This window comes from Ascaphus truei, chromosome 15 (genome assembly GCF_040206685.1).
Source record: "Ascaphus truei isolate aAscTru1 chromosome 15, aAscTru1.hap1, whole genome shotgun sequence".
In the NCBI taxonomy this organism is placed as follows: domain Eukaryota; kingdom Metazoa; phylum Chordata; class Amphibia; order Anura; family Ascaphidae; genus Ascaphus; species Ascaphus truei.
Window position 1 is genome coordinate 38,348,399 of NC_134497.1, and position 22,534 is coordinate 38,370,932.

General features: G+C 44.1%; 1 protein-coding gene across 2 annotated transcripts in view; it reads left to right on the top strand.

Moving 5' to 3' along the window:
- The window catches only part of LOC142466841 (uncharacterized), a 755,003-nt gene that overhangs the window by 13,935 nt on the left and 718,534 nt on the right, over positions 1 to 22,534 (top strand). The window contains exon 3 of one of the 2 annotated variants that reach the window (XM_075572349.1): positions 7,459 to 10,199. The exons of the other annotated variant lie outside the window; for it this stretch is intronic. Within the exon in view, the coding sequence (XP_075428464.1) occupies positions 7,566 to 9,071 (1,506 nt within the window). The 5' untranslated portion in view covers positions 7,459 to 7,565 and the 3' untranslated portion in view covers positions 9,072 to 10,199. Of the gene's footprint in view, positions 1 to 7,458; positions 10,200 to 22,534 lie in introns of those variants that run through there. 2 annotated transcript variants of the gene reach the window in all.

Below are 22,534 nucleotides of genomic sequence, written 5' to 3' on the forward strand. Positions count from 1 at the left end.
AATTTTTTACGTGCTAAAGGAATGGTGGAGTGAAGGTCTAACCTGCGCGACACAGCTTGACAGCCCTTTCCATGGTCTATAGTCGTATACAGGGATGTTACATCCGCAGTAACCCATATGTACTCAGGCTGCCACTCCAGGTCCCTCAGAATCTGAAGAACATGAGTCGTGTCACGCAGGTACGACCTGACCTGTTGAACCATGGGTTGCAAATGGTGATCTATAAATTGGGACAAATTAGAAGTGAGGGATGATATGCCTGAAATGATAGGCCTGCCGGGTGGACATCTAATATCTTTATGAATTTTAGGGATAAAATAAAATATAGGTGTACGTGCAAAAGGTGAAAGTAAAAACTCTGACTCATCATCATTTATAGCTCCTCCTTCTAGGCCGCTGCTTAGCAGTGCCTTTAGCTCTGTATCGTATTGGCCTAGGGGGTCGCTTGCAAGGGGGAGGTAAGTGGCATTGTCACCAAGCAATCTCATTGCTTCTTTAATATAGTACTCAGTGTCCATTACCACTATACCCCCCCCCTTGTCAGCAGGTTTTATTACAATTAATTTATTGTCTTCCAGTTGGCGTAAAGCCATCTTTTCTTGTAGATCTAAATTATCTCTTTGTATCTTATACGTCCTGCTTGAATAAATGATGATGAGTCAGAGTTTTTACTTTCACCTTTTGCACGTACACCTATATTTTATTTTATCCCTAAAATTCATAAAGATATTAGATGTCCACCCGGCAGGCCTATCATTTCAGGCATATCATCCCTCACTTCTAATTTGTCCCAATTTATAGATCACCATTTGCAACCCATGGTTCAACAGGTCAGGTCGTACCTGCGTGACACGACTCATGTTCTTCAGATTCTGAGGGACCTGGAGTGGCAGCCTGAGTACATATGGGTTACTGCGGATGTAACATCCCTGTATACGACTATAGACCATGGAAAGGGCTGTCAAGCTGTGTCGCGCAGGTTAGACCTTCACTCCACCATTCCTTTAGCACGTAAAAAATTCTTATTAGATAGTATCAAATTTATTTTAAGTCACAATTATTTTCAGTTTAATTCACAATTTTTTCTACAGATCTGTGGAACGGCAATGGGTACAAGGTTTGCCCCTAGCTATGCGAATTTATTTATGGACAGTTGGGAAGAAGACTATGTCTGGAACAACTGTCCATTTGGGGCCAACCTTGTACTCTGGCGCCGTTTCATAGACGATATCCTTTTTGTGTGGTCAGGCAGCCAGGAACAGTTAGATCTCTTCTTTATTTATTTAAACAAGAATAATAGGGATTTGTCCTTCACATTTAATAGCAATAGTCAACACATAGAATTTTTAGATCTGAACATATCTATAGATATTAATAACAAAATTCAGACCAAAACATACTTTAAATCAGTACAGGCGAACAATTATTTAAGGGCAGACAGCCAGCATAACCCGTCCTGGATACGAAATATTCCGAAAGGTCAGCTCATTTGCTTGAAGCGCAATTGCTCCAATCAGGAGGAGTTTGCAACTCAGGCGAAAGAGCTGAAAGAAAAATTCAAAGCTAGGAAATATCCAGAAAGATTACTTGTGGAAGCTGCCAACCAAGTAGATCAAATAGATAGAACAAGTCTTTTGGAATACAAACAACATACAAAAGATATGGATAATAATGGTAATCTGGCATTCATTACGCAGTACAATGAAATGGCCCCCAAAATACGCCAGGTGCTGAATAAACATTGGCCAATTCTGTTGTGTGACAACACTTTAGCACATTGTCTTCCAGCTAAACCAAAAATTATTTTCACAAAAGCGGCGAATATAAAGTCACGTCTTGCACCCAGTTGCCCATTGGGACAACCAAAACCGGGGTCCAAAAATGTAAGCAAGGGCTTTTTTAAGTGTAATAAATGCACTGCTTGCTCATTTAGCAAAAACACAAAAACATTTAGATCCAATGTGACATCAAGAATTTATAATATAAATTCATTTATCAACTGTCACACAGAGTTTGTGATATACTTACTTCAGTGCCCCTGTGGGCTCCAATATGTGGGCCGTACAGGGAGACGCTATCAAAGAAGAATTTATGAGCATATTTACAACATTAAAAGAGGTCTCATAACACATAGTGTATCACATCACTTTCTGGTATATCATAACCAGAATCCAGCAGGATTGAAATGTCAAGCTATTGAGACAGTGCAGGCCAATTGGAGAGGGGGTGATCAGCTCAAACAGATTAGTAGGCGTGAAGCCTACTGGATCTATGAGCTGAAAACCCTCTCTCCAAATGGTTTAAATATAGATTTTGAATTGGGAGTCTTTTTAAAATAATTTTAATATTTTAAATTAAATATTTATTAATTTTATCATATATATATATGTTTTATATAATATCTATACACTAGGTCACTTTAGAGATAGGGATCCCATAGAAGAGTAAGGATATACCTTATAAATATAAGAATGAATTATATGTATTAGTAAGAAGATTATTTTAATTATTTGTATAACATTTGTGTTAGGAATAGTTTAAGTGTACTTGTATGTTTAGTGTTGTGTAGTAAGGCTGTTTGTTCATTAGGAATGATTGATATAACAGGTGCATAGGCTGACGTGAGTTAACCATATCCAATAGCAGTTAACCCGTCGGTACTTAAGGCTATCAATCACCTAGTGAGATATCCCCTGAAGAAGTGCGCATGCGCACGAAACGCGTTGGGCCGTTTTAAAGATTTTATTGTTCAGTGGGGCAGAGACTTATCAGGACAAGAGACGCAGATGCCAGAAGGAGTGGACGTGTTTGGTGCTTTCTTTGATGCTCCCAGAACGGCGAACCAGGTGTCATACTGCTAGGAGAGAGAGGGCTTGTACCTCTGGAAGCTCCGGTGTCGCGGAGAGTGACGCAGTTCCGGTCGCCGAAGCAGGGAACCCCTGGGAGGTCACGTGTTCGGACGGAGTAGCAGCAAAGACAAGACAGACTCCAAACCTCTGCCTGTGATCTGTGGCAGTCCTGTAAGTAGGATTCTGGTTTTTACCAACCGGATCCCACGTCTGCCTCAGTATTTTGTGTGTTAATAAATCTTTTTTCATTTTCAGTCAGCCTTACTTGTTTTATGTAGTGTTTGTCTTGTTAGTGTGTTTTGTTGGTACACTTTAATGATAGTATCAGCTGTGTTGCACTATGATGTGTTTTCTTTGTTTTTCTCCCTGATACATGTGGAGTTACATCTTTAAGAAATTTGGAGCATCCCAGTACTTCTGCAGATACAAGTCTAAGAGACAATATCAACATTGGACTCTCTTTACCTGTTGGACTATTTCGGCGCCGGTCTGTATTGTATATGTTTGGTTTTTTACTAACTGTGTCTTGGAGTTAGTGTCACCTGGCAGCCTTTGTCATATATGTTTTTCTTTTTTGGTAGTTTAGAATCACTGTCACCACTTTATACACAATTTTTTAGCGCTATATACACCAATATTTTTTTCAATAGTACACGAAGAGCTACTTCTAAGGATCCTCTGTGGAGACAGCACAAAGGTAAGTGAAGGTAAGTGTGTACTAGGTATATAAGTAGATGTTTACACTCAACACTCGCATGATCACTAATTAACAATAGTGTTGGTTCAATATACCTGTGTGGTGTGCCTTGGACTGCTTGGCTAGACTTTATTCCATATATACTAAGCCACAGTGAATGATGCCTGAGTCCATCATTCCTACTTCCACACCACACACTATCATTCACAAGGTAAACGTCAAGAAAGCTCTTCTACCCGGCGTGGTGTATTAATGAACACCACAGAACATTAGCAAGCCAGGTAGGGAGTAGTTTAAATGTAAACAGCAGCGCGCCTCAGTTTTTTACAACTCTATCGAGGTTGCTACAAAGTTGCATAGGACGCCGCCGCACAAGCACATGTGCTGACGTCACAGAGGAGCGCCCACCACCGACGGCCGTTTCGCGTCGCTCTGACGCTTTCTCAAGGTGGCCCCGCCTCTCCGGTAGCCAAGGATTTATATAGGCGTGCGTTGCTGTAGCAACGGTGGCGCTGCGGTAAGTATTAATAAATATACAATTATGAACGGTGTCTTTGTCTTTGTGTATCAACGTGGCGACTAATAACCTGACTGGAATCGTAATTGCTAACAAAATAATGGTATAATGGTAAGTATTTGAAGCGGTGTAAGCAGGTTGCTTGAACGGCCAGATTTCAAATACACTAGAAACAGATGTTATATCTATGGCGCTGGGTATACAACATAAAATAAATAAAAGTATTATACAACCAGTGGGGTGATGGTCTCCGCTGGAACTCTTCCAATGATGACAGTGGGTCATGCAAAAAGAATAAAAACAGACATAGTGTGATACAGTAACTGACAATACATATAACACCACTAGACTAACACAAAACACTAAGAAACAAACATGTGCTGAGACACAAGACTAAAGTAAAAAATCACATTTAATAAAATAGCATTAAAAGTAAAGGTATTGTCTGCACAGCAGCCTCAGGTATGCAATGCCCGCTTACCAGACATCTATATAGTCCCGGTTTAAAGGTACATAGATCCAATACATTGGACACTTTTTTCACATGATAGTTAGTGAATATAGTCACTTTTTGTTTGATTGTACATTTCGTCCTGCTTGGAAGCTACTTGAAGACCAGTTCGGCTGGAAACAGCAGTTTATTCCCAATGTTTATGCCCTTTGACAGCAGCCCCCTTTGCACCCTGTCCATATATGAGATTACCAGCAGAGCACTGTAGTTGGAGCACAATATGGTGCTTGGTGGATCATAAATTGCTCAATTAGACAAAAGGTGCAACTCATCCCACAAGGGGTTAATTGTTATATTTGCCAGCATGCACTATTATGTGTTTTATGTTATGCATAACTGTGTATTTTTTGTCTCCTGGTTCATTTCAGGTTATTTTAGAAGGATGTTCATTAGTGTTGTAGTTTATATGTAATTGTGTCTAATGTCATATATGTGTTGTTATGTTATTATACTATGTTGTTAGTGTTGCTGAGACCAGGGACTCATTTTAGAGCCACTGCGCATGTCCACCAATGTATTGGATCTATGTACCTTTAAACCGGGACTATATAGATGCGGACGGTGCCAGGCATAGGAACTACTTTTCTACCCCTGAGGAAGGAAGCGCAGTCTTCCAAAACGCGTAGGGTGATTTAATCTGCACAGCTGTTGCTCCGTTGCTTGCCTCGTTACCTGCTGCATCACCCGGACTCATCCCCAGCCCACCCTGCTGTCTCCGGTTGCGGTGGATGGCACACTGATCCGGTGAAACATCTGAGCATCCGGCAGAGAGTACTGACGCGCATCCAGGCAAACCACACAGCGGTTTTTCCAAGCATACACCAGCCGGTGCACGCGGGCAGTGGAGGTCCGTGGTGACACAGACGGCAGGGAATTCTCACGGAGCCCAAGCCAGACGCCAGCACACGTGGTGTGACTCCAATGAGAGGGGATACTCTCCGATTTATCCACTGCTTGTATCCAATGCATGTCTGGTAAGCGGGCATTGCATACCTGAGGCTGCTGTGCAGAGAATACCTTTACTTTTAATGCTATTTTATTAAATGTGATTTTTTACTTTAGTCTTGTGTCTCAGCACATGTTTGTTTCTTAGTGTTTTGTGTTAGTCTAGTGGTGTTATATGTATTGTCAGTTACTGTATCACACTATGTCTGTTTTTATTCTTTTTGCATGACCCACTGTCATCATTGGAAGAGTTCCAGCAGAGACCATCACCCCACTGGTTGTATAATACTTTTATTTATTTTATGTTGTATACCCAGCGCCATAGATATAACATCTGTTTCTAGTCTCTTGTCCGACCTGGGGGGTCGGAGTTATATCACAGGCTGCGGGTTTCACCTTTCTGGATTAGCGCTACCATTTCTTTGTCCAGATTTCAAATACAGCAATTATTTCTCCCGCAGCAATCCTAGTGTATGTGTGAGTGCAAACACCAAGATAACACAATACAGTTACACAGGGAAATAAGCATTTTCATGTCATAACAAGGGTTGAATCACATTTCTGGACCTCGGCCCAGTTAACCCCTTGTCTCCCTGGCGAGGTTAGAGGGGGCCAATTGGGGGGTAACCCCGTTAATCCCGGGCCAAACCCTCACGATCGTCACAACCGCTCATATAAAAGTGCCTTAGGTTTATCGTTCAATGAATCAGCGTTGCAGCGCCAAAAATAAATCACTTTTTAGTGGACCTGTTAAAATTACCGGATCTGATAAAAAACAGGCATAATACCTCATTTTCAATTAAAACTGCCATGCATCAAGTTTAGATATTTATATATCACCTACTCCAGGCTGGCGTTAGCCCTGTCTTTCCTATGTATATAATGGCCAATATTTCTGCCCATTATATACATAGGCAAAATAAGAGAGACGAAGGAGCAGCTCAGTGAGTAAAGACACTGACTCTGACATGTAAAAATAGCAGTGCTATACAAGAACAAACTACTATTATTATTATTATTATTAGCTAAACCAACATTGAATAGATGATAAAATATTTATTAAAATACATTACAGTACATATTAACCCCTAACTAGTCTATCGGTTTCCATGACTAGCTGACCACAAAGTCGATAATATACAGAGGCGGCACATTTTATTTGAGTGCGGCTAGCTCCGCAAGCCGGGGGATGCCCTGGCATGCTAGCCGCACTTATGACGTCCAGGGTTCCCCGAGGGAGCCCTGGTGTCCCGCGATGTGGGGAACGACGGCATGGGGTTCCGGGGGACCCGGTGGACCCGGCAGCGGGAGGGAGAAAGCCCCGATCGGAGGGCGCTCATCCGTGTCTTCGGCGTGCGCCCGGCACCATCCGGCGCGCGCCAGGTTACTGCTGCAGCCGAGAACGGGCAAATGCTCGAATAAACTCGGCCGCAGCAGTAAACATTACTTTACACTACCTCCCACCCTTTGCCACCTTAGTGGCTAGTAAAGCATGGTTAGTTCTTGGTTTGTCCCACAGGCATAAACAAAACACTACGGCTCGGATTCGTCAAATTCTGTTAAAGTGGAGATTATATCACACCCGGGGAAATAATAAACTAACGGGTGTTATTACCGCAATTTTTTAATATGTTCAAAACTGAAACTATCGACTTACTATCTATCAAATGATTTGAAAAGATTTCTGCCACTTTCATTGGTGTTTTGCAGCTAGTGCGATTTCCTTTTAAATCGTTAAATATTATGATCCACTTTGAATGAATGATCCACTACATCTATTCTCCCGGCCCTAATGCTGCACATGTTGTGCTGAACCCTTCATTTTTACAATGTACATATACAGTTTACTTTCGTCCTGAACTTTTTGTGCCAACTTACCTCTCCTGTATGACCTTTTGTAAGACAGTTTGTGCAACAGTGACTTTTTTGTCTCATCTAGTACAAAGCCAAGCTCCAATAATTCATCCATGCCAACACTGCAAGGTTGCTTTTAGCAGCCAGGATTACCGCCTCAAGCATCTGAAGGTCAAACACCCAAATGAGAATATGGAAAAGATGAGGAAAGAACAATCTTGCAACATTCCAATAAATATGACAGAAAATGCATCTTTCAACCAGTCAAGGCAATTAATAAACAATGTAACTGCTTCTCATTCCAAAATATATATATTAGCAGCGGCCACAGGAAAAGATCTTGGAGTAAGTGGGAAGAGTCTGACTTGGTTATCAGACCAGAACGCACATAAGAGAACACAGACCGGGGACCGAAAGCATGTATGTGGGGAATGTGGGAAGGGATTTAGTCAGTTATCCAATCTGAACACACACAAGAGGACACACACAGGAGAGAGACCGCATGTATGTGGGGAATGTGGGTTGGGGTTTAATGTGTCATCCAGTCTGAACACACACATGAGGACACACACAGGGGAGAGACCGCATGTATGTGGGGAATGTGGGAAGGGATTTAGTAAGTCATCCAACCTGACCGCACACATGGTGACACACACAGGGGAGAGACCGCATGTTTGTGGGGAATGTGGGAAGGGATTTAGTCAGTCATCCAGCCTGAACACACACTTGATGAGACACACAGGGGAGAGACCGCATGTATGTGGGGAATGTGGGAAGGGATTTATTCAGTTATCCAGCCTGATCACACACAAGAGAACACACACCGGGGAGAGACCGCATGTATGTGGGGAATGTGGGAAGGGATTTAGTCATTCATCCAGCCTGATCACACACAAGAGAACACACACCGGGGAGAGACCGCATGTATGTGGGGAATGTGGGATGGGATTCGGTCAGTTATCCAGCCTGGACAAACACAAGAGGACACACACAGGGGAGAGACCGCATGTATGTGGGGAATGTGGGAAGGGATTTAGTCGGTCATCCAACCTGAACACACACATGATGACACACACAGGGGAGAGACCGCATGTATGTGGGGAATGTGGGAAGGGAATTAGTCGGTTATCCAGCCTGAACACACACATAATGAGACACACAGGGGAGAGACCGCATGTATGTGGGGAATGTGGGAAGGGATTTAGAGACTTATCCAGTCTGGATAAACACAAGAGGACACACACAGGGGAGAGACCGCATGTATGTGGGGAATGTGGGAAGGGATTTAGTCGGTCATCCAACCTGAACACACACAAGCGGACACATACAGGGGAGAGACCGCATGTATGTGGGGAATGTGGGAAGGGATTTAGTCAGTCATCCAGCCTGAACACACACATGGTAAGACACACAAGGGAGAGACCGCATGTATGTGGGGAATGTGGGAAGGGATTTAGTGACTTATCCAGCCTGGACAAACACAAGAGGACACACACAGGGGAGAGACCGCATGTATGTGGGGAATGTGGGAAGGGATTTAGTTGGTCATCCAACCTGAACATACACAAGCGGACACATACAGGGGAGAGACCGCATGTATGTGGGGTATGTGGGAAGGGATTTAGTCAGTCATCCAGCCTGAACACACACATGGTAAGACACACGGGAGAGACCGCATGTATGTGGGAAGGGATTTAGTCGGTTATCCAGCTTGAACAATCTTCTCTAAAGCCAGGCATGTTTAGGGATATCCAGCGACTAAGACGCTCACATATAAGTGCACATGTGTATCTGTGTTAGGCTAAATTACAATGAAAAGTGACTTTAGTTTATGGTGCATAAAACAAGCATTTTAAAAGTATGAAAAGATATGACTTTTTAAATGCTGGTTATTTGTATCATTCTTATTGTAGTTTTATTTAAAGATAAATGTTGTTCTTATGAAGGATTTATATTTCCATGCTGTTGGTTCTAATAAAATGTGCGTTTCCCATTATGCTGAAGCGGTCTGTAGCCTCACTTAGCTTTGAATTGGAATAGTTTCGCCGTGACCAATTGGCTGTCGGCATTAGGCACAGACGGACCCTCCACTACCAACCGCTTCTAATATAAGTTTTATTACCGTTTTTGGGTATGGTGTTAATTTAAAGGGGTTTAGGGTAAGGGCTTAAGTTATGGGGTTTGGAAGGGCTTTGGATATAGGTGTTTTAGGGTAGGGGGTTTTGGCACTTACCATAGTGGCTACAGGTGGGATAAGTCACGACCAAATGTCCTGTGAATACTGAGGTGGAGGACAGGGACACAGACTAACATCCCCAGTGAGGGACATTAATGCAGCCGCATATACATACTGTATGTCATGTTCCTTTAATATCTCTAGAGCAGCAAGGGCTGACCATCTATTTCACAGGTTACACGTTGAAATGGAAATGTACCTGAGGGGGTTAAGTGTCCCATTATTAATGACATATCCCTTTGCAGTAATGATGTAACAAGTGGTTCCACCTCACACAGGGACCTTTCCCACTGATGGTTACACTTTTACACCTCTATGGCAGAGATACCTGTTACACATGCGCTGGCGTTACCTCCCCACACGCACATTGCCAGGCTGAGGGAGGTGTTCATATAGGAATCTGAGGCAAAAATCTATAGTCGGGGTCCAGGAGACACACACCTAACTTTATTTTGTATTTGTAACTAATAGCAATAGAGATGGACCTCGCTCTTAACCCCTTGATGGTAGAGGCGTGCGGCCTAGGGAATGGGTCAAAATAGATATGGAAATATACCAAGAAGGTACACAAAAGAATCCCTTACACAGCAAAAGCGGAATAAAGTCTCTAAAGTGCCCAAATTGCACACATAGGATAGAGTAGCAAGAAAAAACTTGGACCAATTACATCCTACATGTTTCGTAGTCACAACTTCCCTGATGAAGTAGTTGTGACTACGAAACATGTAGGATGTAATTGGTCCAAGTATTTTATTGCTACTCTATCCTATGTGTGCAATTTGGGCACTTTAGAGACTTTATTCCGCTTTTGCTGTGTACTTTTGAAATCGCTACTGTGACGTAACTCCGCAGCGTCCCGCAACAGCGCGACATACTGGAGTTTCATTCCCAGCCAGCCAGTTCACCCCTGCTTGTGGCTGCACTAAACGGAGAGCTCTGCGAACCACCCAGGTCCTCGCTGATTAATCCGGGGCCCCTCCCAGTGCGTCTGCAGGCTGCAGATTGCTCGATCCGTCTGGAGCCCAGCTGACCAGAGGGCAGTTTCCCACAGAGACGGTGACCGAATGCAGAGGTGTTCCTAGGAAGGAAAAGCATCGCAGCTGCTGTCCCAGACGCCTGCCAAGGGAAACATACTCCTGACTCCTGTATGAGCGGCCGCCGAGTGGTAACTTGTGTGTTTAACACACTCAATGTTTATGTCCTAATATCTTGATGTACGCAGAATATTTATCCCCTATTTTAATATACACTTGTAACTTTCATACTTCACTATTTGCGTTGTGCGCTGTTTGTAACAGTGTCTGGAGGATATAAATATGTATTTTTTGTTTTCATACAGTGTGTATAATATTATTAGTTTCCAGACAAAATACCCCACGAAAAACGGGACAGGTTTTTGACTTGAGTAGAACGCAATTTATAATGTTCTTAGTGGGCTGCAGGTAAGTAGTGATCCTGGTGTTCCAGATGCTAATTAGACTGAAAACATGGTGGATCAATAGATGATTGTATACAGATTAATAAAGCTTAATGCAGCTGTATTCAGCACTGCCCTATGGCAGTGCTAACACCTCTTTAAGTGGGTGTATCAGATTGAGAGATGCATAAATGTCATGCCAACATATAGGTATTCAAAATGCGTGTCTTAGGACATGTGCTTAGTCTAAAGCACAAGAATAGACAATGTTAGATATAGCTACAGGTAGTGATTAGTAGATGCTATCTAACATTGTCTATTCTTGTGCTTTAGACTAAGCACATGTCCTAAGACACGCATTTTGAATACCTACCGTATTTCCTCGATTCTAAGACGCACTTTTTTTCCCTTTTTCACGTAACACTAATCTCAAGTTCTGGATTTGAGCATCTATAGGCCAAGATGGACATGTCATGACGGATATCTACTAAAAGGAGACGTCCACCAATACAATATTACATGCACATAGCTTTCACCCTCCCCATCAGATCAGGGGTATACCCAATGGTAAATTTATGCAGTTACGCCGCAACTGTTCATCATTGGATATATTTAATCCCCAGACAAATTAAATGTCTACAAGATTTAAGGCAAGGGGATATAGTAAGAATCTTATCCGAGGCTGTAAAAATAGTAGTAAGTTGGAAAGAGCATCTCTCCTACAACCTAAGCCCAAAAAAGTTTCTGATTAAACAATTCGGTTTATCGGAACTTAAATTGCAAATGGAACTGTAGGGGAGGGGGGGAGAGGAAGGAAGGAGAGGGAGGGGGAGGGGAAGGAAGGAGAGGTAGGCGGGGAGGTTCATCGTCTTGGTAAGTTGCTTGATCCGTGCTCGTAAAGATAAAGGTAACCAGATGGAGACAGAAACTCAGGGTGAGACTGGTACTCTGGTTGTGACAGGTACCTGGGATGTAGATTTATCTGGTTTTCAATGTTGGTTGACCCGTACTGGAAATGGTAGTGGTATTGAGGATGAAGCTGATGAGCAGGTTGTGGCACATTGGAGGGGCTGGGAAGCACTATGTACATTAATGGCGCTATATAAATAAAGACATACATATCAGCTTGGGAATGTCTATCATTCAATCTCTTGTTTCCGATCGATCTTTCTCCTTCAGAAATTGCCATGATCAAACATACCCACCAAGATGGGTGCAGTGACCAGCAATCTCCTTTCTTGCTGGGACGTGGAGGTGTTCTAATTAAGCAATCATTCAAACTTAAATTGTGTATTATGTCAGCGGTGCACAAACTTGGGGATCTTGTCCCCCATGGGGGGGGCAAGATTATTTAGGGGGCGCTGCATTTGTAGAGGCCCCGCGCTCTTCCCCCAAGGCATTTAAATTAATGACGAGAGATCACGTGAGGCCTCTTCAACTTCATTTACCTTCTCTTCGGCAACATGACGGCACGTTGGCATGGCAACGTGTCCCCGCAGCATCATTTGACGCTGAGAGCCGGAGAGGAGGTTAGTGAGGTGGGGGGCGCGAGCACGGAGGGGGGCGCACACGAGAAAGATTGTGTACCGCTGTATTATAGAATTTTTCTACCCTTCCTGGTTTGGTAAATTTTTATAGTATTTGTACTTGTCAATGCAATCTGGTCTTTTGCTGCAAGGAGTTTCCATCATGTCTCATACAACACTCAAAAATTAAGTTAATGTCTGACTCAGATTCCGTTACATACATACTGATTTTTAATTAAATGTGAAACACTGACATTGGATACAGTAATGACAGAACAAAGTCATTAAACAAAGACATATACAGTACATACATTTTATCTGACTACTGTGCTGTAAGACATCTACTTCAGACATTGAACTACACTGTAAAATTCAGAGTCCTATAGGCAAAGATATTCAGTGCACCATATGCCAGACACACACTGAACTGTCAATACACAAATAATAATTTCTTCTGACCACTAAATAAATTCATACTGAACAGGTACGGCATGCCGCGGAAACTCACTACTTGCATCATGGAGTGCTAACGGAGTACGTGTAGCATCCATGGAGGTTGATAGAAACAAGATGCTACATCTGTATTGATATCCATCCAATGTTGTCCAAGCTTAACTGTGAGGAAAGCAGCATGAAACAAATGTGAAACCCTGCTATTGCTCTCATCATCCAAGCTAATTCTCTTGCCTGTTCTGCCCCCTGAGATGTGCCTTTCCCTCCTATAACCCTGTCTCCTTTGGGAGTTCTAATGTTATGTCCCACTGCCAGCCACTATCTTCTCCTGCAGCGACATCTCCATGCTGTCCCTGATCCCAGCTCTCCTATGCAGACAGGAGAGGGAAGGAAAACACAGCCCAGATACAGTGCTGTATGTTGGCCTGGCTAAGGTCCTCAATATCTTGTGTTCTATTGGAGGACTCTGCTTCCCCTATCTATTTGGCCTGTTGCTGCCTTGTCATCGTTGGCCCAGGTCACCCCTGATTTCTTGCCAATGAAATTCCATTTGTCCCAAGGGTGACTTCAAATTTCAGCTCATCCACATTTCTTAATCTTTTTTTGTTCTAAGGACCTGTCAGAATGCTACCTCCTTGTTGGTTGCTGACTTAAGCCTGCTCAGATTCCCTGACTGACCTGTTTGTATTTTGGGCTTGACTGAAAACACTCATGTCTTGATTTACTCAAAGTTCTGGACCCAATGTTCCTTGATTAACCCATTACAGATCCAATATTTCTCTATGGTTAAACTCACTATAATTACTTATAACCTGGTAAGCTTCACCTTGGAGTGTCCCTTCTGACTGAGCCCTTTGGACCTGGACTTTGCCTCTTACCATGAAACTAACTCCCTGCCCAAAGGGTCCCCATGGATTATATATCTCTTCCCAGCATCATCAAGCCCTGTAAGTGCTAGGTTCTATGTTTCCTTCTTATTTTGTTTATCTGCTTTGTATTTTAGGTTGTTTGGTACTGTACTCTCTTCTATGCAACCTTTAGTTTAACAGCTCACTTGTCTAACTGATACAGTAGCTAGCTCACATCCTCCATACAGCTACTCACCAAGGTTATTTTATTGTCATGTTTTTTGCTTAATTTTTTTACCCTCCATGTGGTGTTCTAAGAGCTTTGCAGCCTCTGAGGTTGTATATGCCCTAATGTCATAAGAAACCACAGATGCATAAAAGTCATGTAGTTCCTGGTAAGTGTGGGAGATACCCCAGTTTAAAGGCGCAAAGCTCTTTGGTGGCTCCCTGTCAAGTGAAGACTCCTGTAGCGGGTAGGACCTCGGAGGCCAGAACAACGGGGAGCAGGCAAGGATTGTTGGGATCACAAGCAGGGTTCAGTGGCAAGCAGCAAGCAGGATCGTCGTGGGCACTGATGTCTGGGGGGCCTTCGGGTGGTCCCCGCTAGGCTCCGTGGGCCCCAATGGGGTCCACGGGTGGTCCCCGCAGGTGTCTGGGTCATCCCCTCAGGTGCTTCCTAGAGGGGTCTGGGGGTCCTCGGGTGGTTCCCACGGGTGTCTGGGGGTGCCAAAAAAAATACATAGCAAAATAGATTTTGTTATTTTGTGAATTAGGGTGTTTAGGTGTTTTTGTATGTTTTATTATTGTGTCTTTTGGGCATTCATGTATTTTGATTAGGGTGCCCATTGAGTAGTACTATAGTGGCTTCTCATGCCAATATTATGTGGGTATGTTGTACCACTGTGCCACTCAATGGGTACAGGGTGGGTATAATGGATCTGGGTTGGGTGGTTAGCGGGGCAGGGTGGGTTAACCCCTTAATTATTATAGCGGTTATTAACCGCTAAGGTGATTTTAAGGGGTATGGGGCCATTTGAATGTATTTTGCTACGTATTTTTTCTGGCAACGGAGGACGGGGACCTGCAGTAAGAAGACGAGGACACCCTTCACATTGTTTTTTTTACATACAGGAATGGTACCGCAGACCAGCGGGGACCACCCGAGGACCACCGAATGCCCACAGGGACCACCTCAGGACCCACGGGGGACATCTGCGGGTAAGAACCGGGGGCCCCACAGCTGTGGGAACCACCCCAGACCCCCGTGGGAACCACCCCAGGGCCCCCAGACCCCCATGGGAACCACCCCAGGGCCTCCAGACACCCACGGGGACCACCTGGAGGCCCACGGAGCACAGCAGGGACCACCAGAAGGCTCACAGACACCCATGGTACCCCCGCAGGCCTGCGGTATTAATCATGTGTGTAAAAAAATAAAAATAAGTGTTTTATGTGGAGGCACAGGGGGTGGGTGGCTTGTGTATGTATGTCTTTATTTATATAGCGCCATTAGTGTACATAGCGCTTCACAGTAGTAATACACGTGACAATCATATAAATAACAAATAATACAAATAACATCATGGGAATAAGTGCTTCAGTCATAAAAGTAAAATTTCGGAAGAGGAGTCCCTGCTCCGGGAAGCGTACAATCTAATTGGTGGGGAGAATGTACAAAGACAGTAGGAGGGCATTCAGGCAAGTGCGTCTGCAGGGGGCCAAGCTTTATGTATAGTGTACAGTATTAGCCATGTTGCTACTCATATGCTTCTTTAAGCACATGGGTCTTAAAGGTGGATAGAGGGGCTGCTAGTCGGGTATTGAGGGGAAGGGCATTCCAGAGGTGTGGGGCAGTCAGTGAGAAAGGTTTAAGGCAGGAAAGGGCTTTAGATACAAAGTGGGTAGAGAGAAGACATCCTTGAGCAGAATGCAAGAGTAAGGATGGTGCATAGCGAGAAATTAGGGCAGAGATGTAAGGAGGAGCAGAAGAGTGTAAAGCTTTAAAAGTGAGTAGGAGAATTGAGTGCGAGATTTGATAGGAAGCCAGGAGAGTGATTTCAAAAGGTTAGACGCGCTGAGACAGATTTAGGAAAGAGTAGAGTGATTCTGGCAGCAGCGTTTAGGATAGATTGTAGGGGAGGCAGGAAGGCCGGACTGCAGGAGGTTACAGTAATTGAGACGGGAGAGAAGGATGGCCTGTGTTTCCTAACAGTCGAGTAACAGATGAAATGGCATATCTTTGTTATATTGCAGAGGAAAAAAGCGACAGGTTTTAGATACGTTTTGAATGTGAGGGGTGAATTTGAGAGAGGAGTCGAGTGTGACCCCATGGCAGCATGCTTGGGCTACTGGGTGAATGATGGTACTTCCAACAGTAATTTGGAAGGAGGTAGTAGGACCAGGTTTGGGAGGAAGTATAAGTGTTTTTGCCATGATAAGTTTGTGCGGATGGCCATACAGGATGATATCCCAGAGAGACATTCAGAAACTTTTGTCTGTACAGCAGTTGTAAGGTCAGGGGTTGAAAGGTAATTTTGTGTGTCGTCAGCATAGAGGTGATATTTAAACCCAAGAGATGGGATTAGATCACCTAGAGAAAGTGTGTTGAGAGAAAAGAGAAGAGGTCTCCAGGACAGAGCACTGGGGTACACCCACATAGAGATCAATGGAGGAGGAGGTGTTGGCAAAAGAGACACTGAAAGTACGATGGGAGAGGTAAGAGGAGATCCAGGATAGAGCTATGTTACGAATACCAAGAGTATGGAGAATGTGAAGGAGAAGAGGGTGGTCCACAGTGTCAAATGCTGCAGAGAGGTCGAGTAATATGAGCAGAGTGTAATGACCTCTGTATTTGGCAGCAAGGAGGTCATTAGTTATTTTAGTGAGGGCTGTTTCAGTGGAGTGAGCAGTGCGGAAGCCAGATTGTAGAGGGTCTAGGAGAGAATAGGTTTTGAGAAAATGTAGCAATCGAGAGAATACAAGACGTTCAATGAGTTTAGAGGCAAAAGGCAGGAGGGAGACAGGTCGATAGTTAGAAAAACAGGTAGGGTCAAGCTTGCTGTTTTTGAGTAGTGGTATAACTGTTGCATGTTTGAAGGAGGAGGGAAAGGTACCAGAGTAGAGGGAGGAGTTAAAAATGTGTGTGAGCGTAGGGATTATAGTAGGACTGTAGACGGACGTTCACAGAGGTACACACTTGGAGTCGTTTATAATGTGAAATTATAATAAGGCTTTATTGTGCCTTTTCCTTTTCATCAGGAAATTCATCCAAACAGAGGGGGGGGGGGGAACAAAGCTTCTAATCACTTGGGAGTATTTCTAGTGAAACACTATGCAATAATTCACATCTCCCTTAGTCAAGCAGGTTCCCTCAGCCCCAATACATATAACATGCAATAAGCAGATATAAGCAGTCTCTTAAGAATAAAAGTCTTATCTGTTTCTTGGAGGGACAATCTTGTCACTTCCTGGTTCAGCTTCAGGTGTAGTTTTCCCTGTGTCTTGAAAATCAGCTCTGTTGTGCAGAGCTCAAGACCGGTCAGCTCCAGAGATCTGGGTTCTTTTAGTCAGTCTCCCCTGTGAGACTCAAAAACACTGCTCTGTCTCCAAAGGTCAGCTCACACGTGAGCAAAGGAGGAGTCACTTCCTGTCTGAACAGACAGGTTTTTGTAAACAATCTAATCAGGCAGGTGGGGTTTAGTAATTAACTACCAGAGGTTAACCACCACACTGCTGGATTAAAGGCACATTACTGAACAGGGATAAGTCCCCTGTTACATACCTCCCCTGTTTGTGGGAAGCTCGGGCTTACCACGGCCAAAGTCCATCCTTCCACTCTCATTCTATATATCTCTGTGACTTGAATGAGAGTGGATGGAGGAAGAGAACCTTCTGTCCCGCTGGGATTGGAGCCCTTTCTCCAGTTTATTTTTGTCTCCCCCCGAAGATGCTTGAGATCAGCACTCCTCAGTCGCTCGAGGAGGACTTTTTCCACGTAAAGTCTTTTTATCACAAGCGGGGTCTTGAGAATTCTGTTGCGTCGGGCACTCCTCTTTTTGTAGACAAAGTGTATGGCAACAGTTGTAGAGCAGTTAGGACTAGCCCTTAGAGTTATCTGCTCTTGAAGTGGTCTTTCTGCAGCTTCTCCACACCACGGAGTCGCCAGTTCAGCTTCTTTTTGGGACTGAGTTGAATCTCCACCTCCTTTTCCAGAGAACATCCTATTTTTCCAGCTTCCTCAGCTAAGGATTCTTCTGGCTTTGATTTTGCACGCCTACCTCTGTTTGTTGCCTGTTGGGCAGCTGTAGGTTTGGCTAGTGCTTTCTTTGGTGGCTCAAACTTCGTAATTTTGTTTTGAAGTTGCGTGGAGTTCCCAACTCTCACGGTACCCTTGTCCTTACGGGCATTAGTTACTGTGGGATACTGGTGCTTGGGCAGAGCCAATACCGTTTTGCGTATTGGAGGAATCTGTATCAGAGTCTCCTTCATATCCTGGAGCTCTGTAATTTTTGTCGTCAAGGTTGCCGCTGCGTCTGTTTTCTCCTTGGTGAACTGACTCAAGGGAATGGAACAGTCTCTCTGTCTCTCCAGCTCTTGCTACAGTTTCTGAGCCTTCTCACGCTCCCTCTCATACAGAGTCACCTGGTATCGAAGCTCCGCTTCCAACGATGCTTTGAAGACATGCAGCGTGGCCTTTAGCTCCTCATACTGCTCTGTGGGGACGTACTGGGTATTCAGACATTCCTGCAGCGCTTGTACCTCTTTAGCAGCCTGCAGTTTTTCTTCCTGTAGCGTTTGCTGCTTCTCCTCAGCATACTGGAGCTGTGTACGCAGACCTTGCAGTTGGTTCTGCAGTCGGTGCTCTGCGTCAAACTTTTCCTTGACTTCTTCTGTTAACTGAAACTTTTCTTCTTTAAGTTTTAAGTTTTCTCTTTGTAATCTTGAATTTTCTCCTTTTTCAGTCTCTGTATTCTTCAGGGCTTCTTTGCAGTCCTACTTCCATTTACATACATCTGCTTTGAGAATGACCATCTCTTGGTGTGAGACTTCCTTCTCTCGGTTGAGGGTCTGAAGCTCCTTCTGAGAGACTTTGAGATCTGTATCAAGATTACCAATCGTTTCTTTAGAAATGCCCAGCTACTCAGTGAGCCTGTGTAGTTCCTTTCTGGAAACTTCCAGGTCTGTGCGGCAGCTGTTGGTCGCATGATGTGAGGCATTCAGTGCTCTGCGGAGTGTCTGAACCTCTTTCTGAGATATGTCCACTTCTATCCGGACACTGTTGATCTCCTGTTGTGAGGCATTCAGCTCTATGCGCAGAGTGTGAACCTCTTGCTGGAAGACTGTCATCTGCTTCAGTGCCTCCTCATACTTCCGCTTTAGCGTAGCCACCATTTTGTCAGATTGGCTCTGCTTTACATCCATGGCGGAAATAGTAGCCTTTGTAGTATCTAGCTCAGTCTTGAGATCCTCCAAATCAGTCTTGGCTAAAGAGTAAATTGTGAGCACATCTTCTTGTAGCTTCACGTTATTTTTCTGTAGCTCTGTGTTATTTTTTCTCTCCCTTTCCAATTCCTCACAGAGCAGATCACAGTCATGCCTGGCAATTTTCAGGGCGTCTTCAGGGCTGGTCAAGGGATCGTCACTCACTGGTTCCGGCTCCACTTCCCTGGGATGGTTGGTTGAGGGTTCCTCACTGTTGGCACCGGACAGACACTTCTTTGGGGTACCCGACTTCTGCCTTGGGCCCTCTGGATATTCGGTTAACCGTGGGACGAATTCTCCATTTTCTTTAGGCTGCAGGGCAACGCTGTCCCCCATTTTCTCCACAGGATCTGCGGATGTGTCTGTTACTTCCACGGTAAGTGAAGAACCGCTTTTTTTCTTTTTCTTTTTCCGCCTTTTTGATTTGGATGACACCGTCCCTTCAGGGATATTGGGGTCTCCATCTTCATTTGAAATTTTAGCAGCTTCATTATACACGCCAGGCTTTTCTTGCAGCTGCTTTAGCTGACAGAAATATTCGGTGATCCACTGCTCCCGCTCTGTCTCCTGCTGATCATATTCGTCATCAAAGGGAGCGGTCTTTTCTGTTCGTGCCGAGTTCAGGCACCCCCACCATTCTTGGGGTGTTTTGTGGGTGACTCGGTTCGGGTTCCCCGTAAGAGATGTCTTCCTCTTTATTGGACTGGAAGGGCCACTCTTCCGTGGGGTAGGGTTCATTACAGGAACGCCGCATCTTGTCCTCCATTTTTAGGCTATCAGGTGTAATTTTCTTCCTGACCTCAGGAGGCGCTATTGCAGCTGTTGCCACTGTATTTGCTAGAACCCCCAATTGTGGTAGTTCTACAGGTGGGCATATCCTGCGTGTAGAGGTCGCAGCTCTCACAGGCATCTCCGTAGAATATCTGTTTCTTGGATACGTTTTACAATATCAGCAGTACTGTGCATGCATTTTTTACTTATCAGGTATACAAGCTGTGCAGTTGCTGGGTAAAAAAATCTATTTGCTTCATACCACTTTCTCGCTAGGTGCATACCTCCGCTTCAGCAACAGTTTTCTGCCCGAGTTCAGTAATTTTCAGTCTCATCTTTGGGTATTATGGCATTCACACTTCACACTTTAGATGTCTGTTTTTGCTCCCAAGATATATATATATATAGGCAGACTTTTTTTTACTTGCAGAAAAAAAAAACATTCTTTGCAGTGGACTATTTCTTTCATTCCCGGCAGGGTGACAACACTCAGCAATTGGCTTTGAAATACCTTTTCCCCTTATAGGGCAATTTTACACTCAGCATTTGTTTGCTAAAAATTCCCCTGCTTCAGCACAGTCTTTGTATCAATTTTCCCACTTTTCTGGATATACTCCATTCACAGCTGGTAGCCCTATGCGGTGTGGCAACCTTTATTTGCAAAATCAGTACCACTCATGGGTCACCATCTGTATTCACTGCTTCAGCGAAACTTTTTGAAAACAACAAACACCTATCCCTTTAAGGGCTGACTCACTTCTTGAACCCTGACTATGGCTGGAAGGCAAAACCCCTATTTCAATGACCATATTACGCTTTGTGATAGGCAAATAAAGTTTTAGCTGCTTCAGCAGTCTCTCTCCTCTTGGGATTGGGGCAAAGAGTCCATCTGTGGTTTTGTAAGTTTCAATGCAGTGTAAGTTTCAGTGGTGTGTACACCTTTAACTCTGCCTCTGCTGCATGAGAGGTTTTTTTTTTTTTTTTTTCAAGTTGTTTAGATTGTTTGTAGGCAAAAAAGCATAACAAAAAAATTCACATAAAAACTCCGGTCCTTTTTAACTACAAGGACACCTCTTGTCTCACTTCTGACGACCATATGTAGACGGACGTTCACAGAGGTACACACTTGGAGTCATTTATAATGTGAAATTATAATAAGGCTTTATTGTGCCTTTTCCTTTTCATCAGGAAATTCATCCAAACACAGGGGGGGGGAACAAAGCTTCTAATCACTTGGGAGTATTTCTAGTGAAACACTATGCAATAATTCACATCTCCCTTAGTCAAGCAGGTTCCCTCAGCCCCAATACATATAACATGCAATAAGCAGATATAAGCAGTCTCTTAAGAATAAAAGTCTTATCTGTTTCTTGGAGGGAAAATCTTGTCACTTCCTGGTTCAGCTTCAGGTGTAGTTTTCCCTGTGTCTTGAAAATCAGCTCTGTTGTGCAGAGCTCAAGACCGGTCAGCTCCAGAGATCTGGGTTCTTTTAGTAAGTCTCCCCTGTGAGACTCAAAAACACTGCTCTGTCTCCAAAGGTCAGCTCACACGTGAGCAAAGGAGGAGTCACTTCCTGTCTGAACCGACAGGTTTTTGTAAACAATCTAATCAGGCAGGTGGGGTTTAGTAATTAACTACCAGAGGTTAACCACCACACTGCTGGATTAAAGGCACATTACTGAACAGGGATAAGTCCCCTGTTACAAGGACCAAGTGGTTTTAGGAGATGGGAGGGAATGGGATCAAGAGGGCAGGTGGTAGAGGGAGAAGAGGAGATCAACAGTGACACATCTTTCTCCGAGACAGCGGAAAAAGAGTCAACGAAGGCAGGAGGAGAGTTTGGAAGCTGTGTAGGATGGGAGGAGGAAATAGAGGGGATGTTCTGACGTATGGATTCCACCTTTTCCTTAAAATAGTCAGCAAAGTCCTGAGGTGAGGTGGAGGACGAAGAGGCAGTTGAGGGTTGTTTGATTAGAGCGTCAAAGATAGAGAAGAGTCGGCGTGGGTTAGACATGTTCCTGTTGATTAGTGATGAAATGTAGCTTTGTTCAGCCTGAGAGAGGGCAGAGTTGAAACAGGATAGCATACATTTGTAGTGAAGGAAGCCTGCGAGTGTACTGTATGAGACTTCTTCCAGAGGAATGAGGCGAGGAACGCAACATGTGCGTGTGGGAATTTAGCCAGGGTTTTGGGATAGAAGGGCGAGGGCGGCAGAGAGAAAGGGGGGCATGTAGATCAAGAGAGGAGGATAAGGCAGAGTTGTAGTTCCTGACCATTTTGTCAGGGTCTAAAGCAGGGCTGAGAGAGTAGAGGGAGGAGCGTAAAGTGAAATCAAAAGCTGGTAGGTTAATAGAACGCAGGTTTCTGCAGAAACGAGGGCGAGATGGAGATGGAGAGGGGGAGAAGCGAGAGAGAGAAAATAAGATGAG